This window comes from Dromiciops gliroides, chromosome 5 (assembly GCF_019393635.1).
Source record: "Dromiciops gliroides isolate mDroGli1 chromosome 5, mDroGli1.pri, whole genome shotgun sequence".
In the NCBI taxonomy this organism is placed as follows: Eukaryota; Metazoa; Chordata; class Mammalia; order Microbiotheria; family Microbiotheriidae; genus Dromiciops; species Dromiciops gliroides.
In genome coordinates this window covers 62,868,001-62,880,341 of record NC_057865.1, presented here as the reverse complement: position 1 = coordinate 62,880,341, position 12,341 = coordinate 62,868,001, and the positions used below count along the sequence as shown (strand labels likewise).

The following is a 12,341-nucleotide window of genomic DNA, read 5'->3' as shown; positions in this document are numbered from 1 at the left end:
TAAATACACACATTGAATATTCTCCTAAGAGAGGGGAAGCATAATTTATTATCAGTCTTCTGCAGTTATTGTTAGTCACTGAATTGATCATGTATTCCTTGATACTCTAAAGAACTGGCTTTGGAAGATCTTTGGAGGAGAAATGTTAAAGCAGCTTAATAGCAATAATAGAGAGAACCAGGAATGGGGAAATACCTTCCAATGTATGTGTGTTCTTAGTACTCTGGTGGCTTTAACATCTGATGTCCCAAAAGTTAACATGACTAAGAAATGTTTCTGAGACACTTCATAGTCCTCAACTATTGCATCAGTGTGGATATTGTTATTTTGTTGTTTTTCCCTCCCTTGAAGGAAGACCTGTTTTCTTAGAAAAGCTAATTCAGTACTGTCTACTAGTGGGAATATAGATAGTTTACTCTGATTCCTTGATCTTGGTACCAATATAATAAAGTTAATACTTAAATTTTATAAGGCCAGTTCGTGTTAGATATTATTTTGATAGTGGATAAGTTTACTAAATTAAATGAACACACAAAAAAGAGAAAACGTTTCCATGTTCAGAATTTAATAAATAAAGATTTTGTGTGATTTTTTTTGGGGGGGGGGTGAGGCATTTGGGGTTGTGACTTTCCCAGGGTCACACAGCTAATAAGTATCAAGTGTGTGAGGCTGAATTTGAACTCAGGTCCTCCTGAATCCAGGGCTGGTGCTCTAGCCACTGCACCACCTAGCTGCCCCGATTTTATGTGATTTTTTAAAATACAGACTTGAATTATTTGACATTAGTTTGGTTAAATTTTATGCATCTATAGCTGACAGTACAAGTGCTGATCTTGAAAAACACAAAATTGCATATTTAAATGGTGGGAAAATATTTAAAAGTACATTATTACAATTCATTGGCAGCTTGACACAATGCAACAAAACAAACTATGAAAAACCTTGATGATGCAAAAAAAAAAAGTCTCAAGGTTATAAGCTTATGTCTCAGCATTTCTGTAAGCAAAATGATGTAGTTGGAATTTCGCTACTTCAAGAAGCCAATTATGGCCACTTCAGTAGCTGATGAATTAGAAGCCTCTGTCCAATTATTTAAAAAACTTAGGTGAAGTCACATATCCCTATGGAATTGCTTTATTGTTTAGGGATGTACTAGTTAGCTCTCACTTTTTTTTTTAAGTGAGGCAATTGGGGTTAAGTGACTTGCCCAAGGTCACACAGCTAGTAAGTAAGTGTCAAGTGTCCGAGGCCGGATTTGAACTCAGGTACTCCTGATTCCAGGGCCGGTGCTCCATCCACTTCGCCACCTAGCTGCCCCAGTGAGCTCTCACTTTGACTTCTTCAGTTATGTTCTGAATTTTCAGACAGAATTGAAGCTGTGGGGAGAAGAAAGAAGGGAAGGAATCATTTAGTGTTATCTCAGTACACATATAATACAGACTTTTAAACTCTCTGCAGTCTGGCTTCTGACCTCATCATTCGACTGAATCTGCTCTTTCTGAAGTTACCAGTGATCTCTCAATTGCTAAATATAATGCCATCCTTCTTGAGCTCTCTGCTGCCTTTGACAATGTCAGTTACCCTCTTCTCCTTGATATCCTCTTTTCTGTAGGTTTTAGTGACATTGATCTCTCCTAGTTATCCAGACTGCTCTTTCTCAGTCTCTCCTTTGCTGGATCTTCATCCAGCTTGAGCCCATTAGACTCAATTATCATCACTATGCAGATGATTCTCAGATCTGTTTATCCAGCTCCACCAGCTCTCCTATCCTCCAGCCTTGCATCTTCAGTTGCTTTTTGAACATCTTGAACTGTATCCCAGGGACATTCTGATTAGTTTTATCTAGGTTTGAGAGGGTAAATTGAGTTCCTTCACTGGTATTTCTCCCTGTCATTCTTCCTTTAAGAATTTAGGTGCTATGCTGTTTGCATATATGTTTCTTTTTCTTTTCTTTCTTTTTTTTGGGGGGGGGGCGGGGCAGGGCAGTGAGGGTTAAGTGACTTTCCCAGGGTTACACAGCTAGAAGTGTCAAGTGTCTCAGGCTAGATTTGAACTCAGGTCCTCCTGAATCCAGGGACAGTGCTTTATCCATTGTTCCACCTAGCTGCTCCCTCTGCATATGTTTAGTGTTGATATTAATTCATAGTTCATGATAATATCCAGCAAAATACATTTTCCTTCTTTATTTCTTTCAATTCCAATTTCACTTGTTGCTATTGCTTTGGTTCAGACCATCTTTACTATCTATCTCATCTTTTACTTCAGCTGAATTATAGTAGATTGTGATATATAGCTCCTTAGTTTAACTGTATTTCTGTCCATTTCAGGTGTGTTTTTATGTGAATTCAGGTGTGAATTATGATTTCTAATACATTCTATTATCTTTTATGAATGAGTTCATCCCATTCATATTCATAGTTATGATTGCTAATTGTATATTTCTTTCCATCCTATCTGCTTATCCTTTTCCTTCTTTTTGTTTCTTATCCCTTTTTTAAGAGTTTGTTTTGCTTTTTAGTGATCCTTCCCTTAATATATTTTTCCTTTTATTCTCCAATTTCCTTTAACCCCTTTTCTTCATATTTCCTTGTTGACTTCAAATACCACCCGTAGGAGCAAGTGGGTTTCACAATGGATGGAGTGTTCGGCCTTGAGTCAAGAAGATTCATCTTCCAGAGTTCATATCCAGACTCAGATACTTAGAAACTGTGTGATCCTGGGCAAGTTACTTAATCTAGTGTTTGCCTTAGTTTGCTCATCTGTAAAATGAGCTGACCACTCCAATATTTTTGCCAAGAAAACCCCAAATGGGGGTCAGGAGGAGTCAGACAGGACTGAAATGAGTGAACAAACAAGAACAACAATGAAGATGAGGAATGGGGGCTGATGCTTTTTTTTTTTTTTTAGTGAGGCAATTAGGGTTAAGTGACTTGCCCAGGGTCACACAGCTAGTAAGTGTTAAGTGTCTGAGGCCAGCTTTGAACTCAGGTCCTCCTGACTCCAGGGCCGGTGCTCTATCCACTGCGCCACCTAGCCGCCCCGCTGATGCTTTTTAATAGTTTAGCAGAGAGAAGGAAGAATAATATAGTTGACTTAAAGGGAAGTTTTGTTCTGTTTTTTAAATTAGGGAGCCCTGAAACTTTTTACCTTCCTCAGTTATTCTATGGGATCTACTTTGTTCGAATTGCTTCAAGCTATAGAAAATTAAGTCTAAACTAACCAGTACTGTTTAGAGTAGAAAGGCTGGATTATAATAGTCACTGTTAAAAACTTCTGCTTTGGTTTACCAATATAATTTTTGCCTTTTCAAAAAGCAAAGTCATAGAGTGGCAGTGTGGGCTAGTAGATTTGAGACCCTTGTTTCAGAGTCAAGAAGACGTGTTCAAGTTGTGCTGCCTTCATCTATTGACTGTGTGACGTTAGAACATTCATTTAACTTTTCAGTGTTTCTGCCACTTTCCTAAGACTTTAAGTTGAAGAACAGTTGCAGATCAGCATTGTTGGGGAAAATGTCTCCTTTTAAAGGATTTTTTTATACCAATAATGTCACAGTTTAGAGCAAAAATCAATGCAGTCACATTCATTTTGCTATCCTTAAAACCCCAGAATTAAAAAACAAAACAAAACAAAATTACTTAAGGATCATTTAATTTTGCTAAGGAAAATAGATTACTTGAAAGCTTCTGTTCCTGCAGGAAGACTCTCCCTGTCTCCACAGCAGTTAACACCTTCTCTTTTCAGCCTATCTTTATCTACTGTAAATATATCTTGTATGTACCTAGTTATTTACATGTTGTTTCCTCCATTAGATTGTGAGAGTCTTTAAGGGCAGGAACTGTCTTTTGCCTCCTTTTGTATAGCATAGCATAGTGCCTGATACCTAGCAGGTGCTTAATAAGTGCTTATTGTCTCACTGATGAAATGAGGTAAGCCATAGAGGATACATTGGAAATAGTTAATGGAAGAGAGTACTGGAGCCAAAGAGGCAGTTTTAGTGGGGACTTGAAGCCCGGAGGAGGAGATAAAGAGAGAGACATGGGGGAACAGCCAGAGAAAATGGCCAGAGTTTGTAGATTCAGTGCTTTGTTCATGGAAAGAGCAAGGAGCAAAAAGTTTGGAAGAAGGGAATGTTTATAATGAGTTTGATTTGGAGCATGTCTGTTTGCCATCCAATTTGAGGTGGCTGGAAGACAGAGATGTGAGACTGGAGATCAGGAGAGAGGTAAGAGAAGGGCAGGAGGACTTGAGCCTGCCAGCCAGGGTATTCAGAAGGCATATTCTAGTAGAGACAGAGTTTTCAGGATCAGTCAGTCAGAGACCTCCTGCTGTGCACTACCCACTAGCTGATGTCCTAAAGAAAAGACGAAAGTTTCCATTCTCTAGGAGCTTCTTGATGGGCGAGACGTGTCCATACGCAGTCTACAAAATGACTACCAGTTAGTGTTGGGAGGGAGGACACTAGCAGCTGATGGTGGAGAGATCAAAAAAGAGAGAGAGTGCAGAGGACCCGAGGTGGGAGGGAGATGGCATGTGTGTGTGCAGAGCAAGTGCGCTGGCATGGTGGAGTTGTAAGAGTGTGTGGAGGGGACAGATGGGTGACAGAATTGGAAATGTAGGAAGGGTCCAAGGCAGGAACAGCGTTAATTGCAAAGCCAAGAGTTTCTCATTGACCTTAGAGGTCATTGGGAGCCATGATGGTTGATTGAGTAGAGGCTGGGCCATGGTTACTCTTGAGTTTTAGGCTTTGGCCAGAGCCTGTGTGGGGTAGAATGGAGTGGGGAAAGGCTGGAGGTAGGGAGGTCAGACAGGAGACTTCTGTAATAGAGCCACTGGAGCAGGTAACAACATAGAATTTAACATATGCTTAACACAGAACACAGCCAAACCAAACTACTTCTAGGGGGAAGTTCTTTTGAGTTTGGGACTCTGGGAGCACATCTTTCACCGTCTCTTTCCCTCCTCCCCCTATGCTGAGCTGTAGCAGTAGGGAGAGGGCTCCTAAGCCTCCTCTGGAAGGAAGAGAGGAAGGGATTCCGTGGAGCGGAGGAGGCTTCAGGCATCACCAGTAGTGTCAGAGAGGGCCAGGGAGTTGCTGGTGCAGGTGAGAGAAGGACGTATAGAGGCATCTAGAGGACCTGTAACTCGGAATTGAAAGAAAAGATTGACCAATTTTCCATAGGCTGTATCTAGCTTACTCTTCCATTTTGTTTCAGGACTTCTTCCTATGTTAGGAGCTGAATATATCATGCTCTGCTCTCCCCTGCAGTCTATTCTATTAGATTGTAATGTCCTTAAAGACTAGATTTGTGTCTTATTTCACTTTTTTATTTCCCCCAGTGCTTAGCATGATTCCTTGTGCATAGTAGGTACTAAATGTCTCTTGCATTAAATTGATTTGAATTATGTATTCCACCTTAGACCAACTAATCTGTTTCTAACTTTTGGCCTGCTTTCTTAATTACTGATATCTGCTTATTCCTCCCTAGACTCGATGTCACCTTTATATAGCCAGGCATTTCTCTTCTAATATCTACTGTCTCATGATATCTACAAAATTTCTAAATTTTGTTTTTTGCTAACAATGCTTGCACAGGTGGGTAATCAATTCCTTTCACCCAGAGGGAGGAGAAACAAGTACAGTAGTGACCTTTAAAATAATGCACACTTTTGTTTAAACATCATTAATAACCTAATAAGATCTAATAAAATTGAAACATAATGAAATCATTAAAGAACCTAAAGATAACCTAATAAAATAAGAAAAGTAGTCTTACCCCTTTTCTAGAATTTGGAACATAGCATTTGTTTGACAAAATACTGGTTAGTATCTAAAATCGTGATGTAGCTCCTCCAGTTACTTATTGCTGACTTGACAAACGGGGGAGGGAAGGTCCTATTCCGGAATCTCATCACTGCATAGCTCTCTTAACAGAGTTTCATACTGACAAAAGCTGAGTCAGAGCAGAGATGCAGACTGCGCTATAAGCAGCGATGGCCCAGTTCAAGATTTTAGACTGCATGATCAACCACAATTGGAGTTTCTTATGTAATCTTTATTGTGCTTGGAGTGATCAGGTTTGTCTTAAGTATATTTTATTGCTTATTTATTAAGTGTCAAATACTGTCTTAAGCAAAACGAGAAAATATTGCAGTGGAATTGAAAGCAATGTTTTCTTTTAACAATTAGAGATAACCTTTCAAAGTATTATTCTGTGTAGAAATAGTTATTTTTGCATTGCCTATTTCAGTCTATCTGAATTTTCTCAAAAAGAAATGTTTATGATTAGGTAGAGCTGAGGAGAGTTTATTTGTAGAGCTTTAATTGATGGGGGAGGGGAGACACAGAATTACCTATTTTTTAAAAAACAAAACTGATGTTTTTCTAAATGAGTAGTCAATAAATAGTTTATATTCATTTTATAAACTTCATTTTCATGAAGGAATTATGAAATTCTTGGAAATTTTGAAATTCTTTTTTAAACTGTATTTTGGAGCTCTAGGCATTTTTTTTTCATTCAAAGATAAAATAGAAATTCCTTTAAAATAATCTGTGATTTATATTTAGATTACCCTTTGAGAAAATGTAATTATCCTGGCATTTTGGTTAGAGTTAAAAGAAAAAATACTGGTTACATTTTCATTTATAATTCAGTTGCTTTTGAATTGTCTTTAAAAAAAAAATAGGCAACAACTAGTGGGTTTCTTCTACTCTTCTCTCCCTCCCCGGTATTCCCAATAAATAGTGCACGAAGTATTTCTAATTCAAATTGCACATATAATTCAGAAATAATATGCATAGTGACTTCTCTTGAAGAATTGATAGAAGCCTACATAATAGTTTATATTCCAGATTAGTATAATTTGACTTGGCTCAATACCTTGAGAACTACAAATCATTTATTTGTAGATTTTTGAGCATTTTTTGAGTATTCTTAGACTTGAAGGGAAAATCAAAGTTTAACTATTTTACTATATGGCCAAAGACAAGGTATGCAATTTAGGCTAATTGTTGAAAATTACATATGTTTTTGTTTCTCACTTCATCCATGACAGCTTTTGTTGTTGGGATGGAAAACAAATGTGTCCTTTGATGGTTAGTTCATTTTTGTTCTGTATTAACAGCCTCCATTTTGTAGAGAGGAGAAATATTGCTATAGTGTGGGCTGGGCACAAAAGACTAATGAATCATAGAAATCAGAGATGAGGAAAGGTCGTCCAGTGTATGCTGCCAGATCAAAATTGATCTTCAATATACTTTCTAGTTCTTTCACTAATGGATTTACATTACAGTAATAAAATATGGATTTGGAATGGCAACCTGGAAGAAAAGGACAAGATAGATGTTACCATTAACTTAAAATGTAAACTTCATAGTTAGGCAAACAAAAAAAGAAGCTGCATTTTGAACTTTTCCTTTTGGGGTTTCAATATTATAGAAGTATATCTGGATTTCTTTATAAACTCATGCCTTAATCATCTAAAAGAAGAATCGTGATGAGACATAGGTCCCCTTCAGTATTCCTTGAACTGGGCAAATCCTAGAGGAAAAGGTTTTTTTGAAACAAATTCAGGAAGTTGATAGATGACTCAGTAATCTAGCGATCACATGAGGTTGGATGGATCTTGGTATTATGTTGGAGTGACTATTACCTTGATCACTAGACCTGACCATAGGTCACTTAATTCCAATTCATACAATATCCATGATGTGTAAGGGGAAGGAAGGAAGAGGGTGGTGGTGGTTATTCAGTCTTATGTTAAGGTCCTCAGGTGAGGGCCTCTGCTGATTCCACTTTGGGATAGCTATAATTATTCAGGGGTTTTCCTTGTATGAGCTGTCAGTTTGATTTTTCACATCTTTACCCATCTGCTCTTAGTTCTGTCCTCTGGGGCCAAGCAACATGCCTGGTCTTACTTTTTGAATGGGAGCCCTTCAGACTGGACATTTATCTCTCCCTATTATTCCCTTCTCCCCCTATTACTAGTTGTGTAATGCAGAACATGGACACTATCCATGAGCCTCAATTTCATCTTGTATTAAATGGAGATAATAATGCCTTATCTACTTTGCAGATGGGAAGAAAGCAGTGGAAAAGAATGAATAATGTCTGATTTAGACTGGCCTAGCCCTTTATGGGCCCACCATCCCTGGAAAGCCTATCTTTACTTTATGAGCATCCTAGTTCAAAGTTCCTGCCACCTGGCCTCCCTTCCACTAAATTCCTGTTTTTTGTTTAAAGGTTTGAGAAATGCTTCCAGGTTCTTTGTAAGGTATTGTTAGTTATTGGAATCTTTGATTGCTCCATCTGTGAGGTGTGGATGATGATTATCTGAAGCACTTTTCTGTTCAAAAGTTCTTTAGGTCAGAGTATGAGAAAACTGGCCGCTACTAGCTCTGAATTATAGAGCCTATTTGGAAAAGTGGAAGTTCCAAATGCTGGTTGTCTACGTTAAAACTGGATAGGTAACATAATTATGGGGAAAATGAGGATGAATTAGCAGAATCACATGATATGATTGTTAGAGGATAATAGACCTCAAGGGACTATTCAGCATACATTTTGAACCCTAAATTTAACTTCCTTAATCATTAAAGTGGAGTGCAATGTTTGAAGAGGTGATGAGTTCCCCATCAATATAGGTCATTAAATGGGTGCTAGATGGTCCTCTGAGGGGATGTTATAGAGAAGATTTTTGCTAAGGTACAGGGGCTAGATAGCTTCAAAGCTCTTAATTTAGATTCTGATATTCATAATTTGCATATTTCTCTCCTAAGAGTAGATGAGAACTTAGGTCAAAATTCAATTCTTGTGGCCTATATTGGAGATTCTAAAAAGTTACAAAGAAACCAACGACCTTCTTAGCTTCAATCTCAGTCATGGGACTGGCTTAATTCAATTAAATAGGTATCTATTAGATATCTAATGGGATAAAATAATGGGATTTGGCAGATACTCAAAGGCCCCACCTGGAGATTCATCTAAACTGATTGAATTAAGTGAGAGTGATTGACTTTGCTGATTAGCCTACTTAAAGTTAATTAGATTGTAACCACACCTGTCTGGCCCTTAAGAAAGTATTGTTCTCAGAAGCTAAGGACTTTGAACTCAGCTGGAGACCACCTTCAAGTCCAGTGAACCAGTGGGTTTGGATGACACTAGCCAATTAGTTTGAAGCAATGTGAAAAGACTACCTTTGCTCAGGACCTATAAAAAGCTTCCACACTCGGTTTGCTGAGCAGTTCGTGGTTGAAGCAGGCACCTGGTGGAGGACTTGAGGAATAACCAGACCAAGCTGGAACTCTAGGCTAGATAGGCCTTTTCTTAACTTTCTGAACTCCACGTGTACCTAGTAGGCTTTAATAAATGCTTAATGTCCAAAGACTGGTGCTAAAGCTTCTCATTTAAGGCAACCACACATTTAGATTTTAAACATCACAGTTGGTTCTTCCTCAAGTCCTCTACCAGGAGCCTGCTTCAACCACAAAAGTACTGGGGACACAAAGATAGCTTCTAGTGAGCTGGTCTGTATTTTAAAATGATGGGTGCTACTGGCAGGCATAGAACTTGGGAAATAGAGGGGAAGAAGGAAGCTAATTAAGAGAAGAGAAAATAGAGAGGAGAAAATCAAAGAAGACATTTTTAAAAACTTGAAACTTTCACTTGAGCCTCTCAATGTGCTTGTTGCCTTTTCAGTGTGTCCCCTAAAATGTGTTCTTACCTGCTTCTGTATCAGAAATGTATGATGTGCATTTAACAGAACTGTTACATCTATAATATCAATCCTGGAATCACAGATTTAGATCAGTTCCCTCATTTTTATTGTTATGGAGACCAGGGTCCAAAGAGGGCTCATACAAGGAGCAGATAGAAGAAGACCAGAGATTTGAAGCTAGGGCTTGGATGACAAACTCAACAACCTTTCCAGATGCCACGCTGCCTCTCCTGATGCTGGGCTAGAGTGGAGTGTGTCATTGCCTCAGATATCATTCAGTCAGTGGTGCCAAGACAGAGTGCTTTTCTGTGGATTAGGATCCAGGTAACAGGATTTATTAAATGTTTTGGCTGTGAATATACACAAATGGATATGGATATATATAATATATGTGTATATGTGTGTATACGTATACACACACAAACTCTTGGTATTAATGATCTTGTGGTGGTATAGCAGACCCCACAGAAAATATGAGGAATAGGATTCCATAAATCTTTTTATTTTACTTTGTAACATTTTTCTACTGGTTGTAAAGATTATAGAAAGGTGATTTACTAGTGTTCTCCCCCCCCAATTTATGTGGGGAATGGATTTTAAGTATGATATTAACAAGGAATATGGATTAGGCTGTCATGGAGTCTGATTGATTTACCAAGTCATACTGACATTATCTCATGTTGACAGAATCAAGTAAATGAGGCATTAAGATTTTATATGTGTGACATTTATGTGCATATATATACATATATGATCATGCTAGTTATATAAACAGATAACATATAGCACCTACTATGCACTAAGAACGGTGCTAAGCTCCTTACAAAGATTATTTCATTTGATGTTCACAACAACTCTGGGAGGTAGGTGTTATTATCATCTCCTTTTCACAGTTGAGAAACTGAGGCAAATAAAGATTAAGTGACTTGCTGAAGGTCACACAGCTAATTGGTGTCTGAGACTTGCTATGAACTTGGCTCTTCCTAATTTCAGGCACATTGCTCTCTCCACCACATCATCCGACTGCCCCTAAAAAAATGAAAATTTATGTCCGGGTTGCTTGGCGTAGGCAGTAAGAGCATGATGTTGGTAAGATGTGTTAGTCAGAGGCTTGTGAGCTGATTAAATTTTAAGCCATTTAGCATCACATGAAAGAAAACCTGTTATCACATGGGTACTCTCCATTAATGAGTTCTGTGGGGCTGAGTTAAACATTATCTTTGGCTCCTACAGGGGTCTCGATCATATAAGGAATGTGCAAAAAAAGAATGTGCAGATGGTTCAGCAAAAGCTCATTACTATTGCTGGAAAACACTCGAATGGTCAAGTTAATGTATGAAAAAGATCAAATCATGAGAGTTCATTAGTGTTATTCTCTTAGAAGTGTGCTAATAGAGTTAGCAACAGCTCATTCATTTGAAGCCAGTTTTTTCAAATTTGTAATAATTCAGACCTGGCCTGGGTTGGAATTTATTTTTGGATTTATAAAAATAACAAATGTATATAAAAAGGGCAGCTTAGTAGCAAATCAGATACAGCACTGGATCTGGAGTCAGGAAGACAAGTTTAAATATGGTCTCCAACATTTACTAGCCGTGTGGCCCTGGGCAAGTCACTTGATTGATTCTTGCCTCAGTTTCCTTATCTGTTAAAATGGGAGTAATAATAACACTTCTTTCAGGATGCTATGAGATAATACTTGGAAAATGCTATATAAGTTGCTAACATCATCATTATTATCTCTTACACCATTGTGTAACACCTGATAATATACAACAGTGTTTTGCAAACTAGTTATCTCCAGTGACTTTCTATTATGCTCTCTCTTGGTGACCTCATCAAGCTCCCTTGGGTTTAGTTGTCATTGTTATGCAGATGAACACTCAGATCTATATTTCTAGCTCAGTTTTCTCTCCTGAACTCCAGTCGCACATCACTAGGTCCTTTCTGGACATTTCAAGTTGAATTTCCTATGGATGTCTCAAAGTGCCTGTGTTCAAAGCAGGATTCATTATTTCCCTCTGCTTCATCCCTCAGCCTGCTCTTCTGAAATTCCCTATTCATGCCAGGGATGCCACCCTTGTCTAGTTGCTCAAGTATGCAATTGTCAAGTATCCTTGACTGTTCATTCTCCGCCCCACCCCCCATAATCAATCAATTTCCCAGTCTTGTTAGTCTAATTGATTTTACCTGTACAACCTTCCTCTGCACTCATGTGACCACATCCTGTTATAGGTCCTCAACAGCTCTTGCCCAGACTATTGCAGTAGGATCTTAAATGGGCTCCCTGTGTCTATTCTTGTCCTTCCCCAGTTCATCTTCCACACAGCTGCAGAAGTGATACCCAGAGCCCAAATCTGACCATGGGACTCCCTTGAGTCAATAAACTCCAGTGGTTCTTTGTTGCCTTTAGGATCAAGTACAAATCCTGTTTTGCATTTAAAGCCTTTCACAACTTGGCTTCAGTCAGTCAACAAGCATTATTAATGGCCAGGCACTGGGGAATACAGAAAATGAAACAGTCTATATTTGCAAGGAACTTACATTCTAATGGGTGTCACAGGAAATACACTATAAGAATATACAGAATAAATATAAAGTGAATAAATACAAATAAATATAATCAT

At 38.3% G+C, this 12,341-nt stretch overlaps 1 protein-coding gene across 5 annotated transcripts in view; it reads left to right on the top strand.

Moving 5' to 3' along the window:
- Window positions 1–12,341, top strand: part of ARHGAP21 (Rho GTPase activating protein 21) — a 151,461-nt gene that overhangs the window by 43,069 nt on the left and 96,051 nt on the right. For 2 of the 5 annotated variants that reach the window (XM_043964943.1, XM_043964939.1), the window contains exon 1: window positions 5,946–6,075. The exons of the other annotated variants lie outside the window; for them this stretch is intronic. In XM_043964943.1, coding sequence (XP_043820878.1) covers window positions 5,992–6,075 — 84 coding nt within the window. In that variant the 5' untranslated portion in view covers window positions 5,946–5,991. Of the gene's footprint in view, window positions 1–5,945; window positions 6,076–12,341 lie in introns of those variants that run through there. 5 annotated transcript variants of the gene reach the window in all.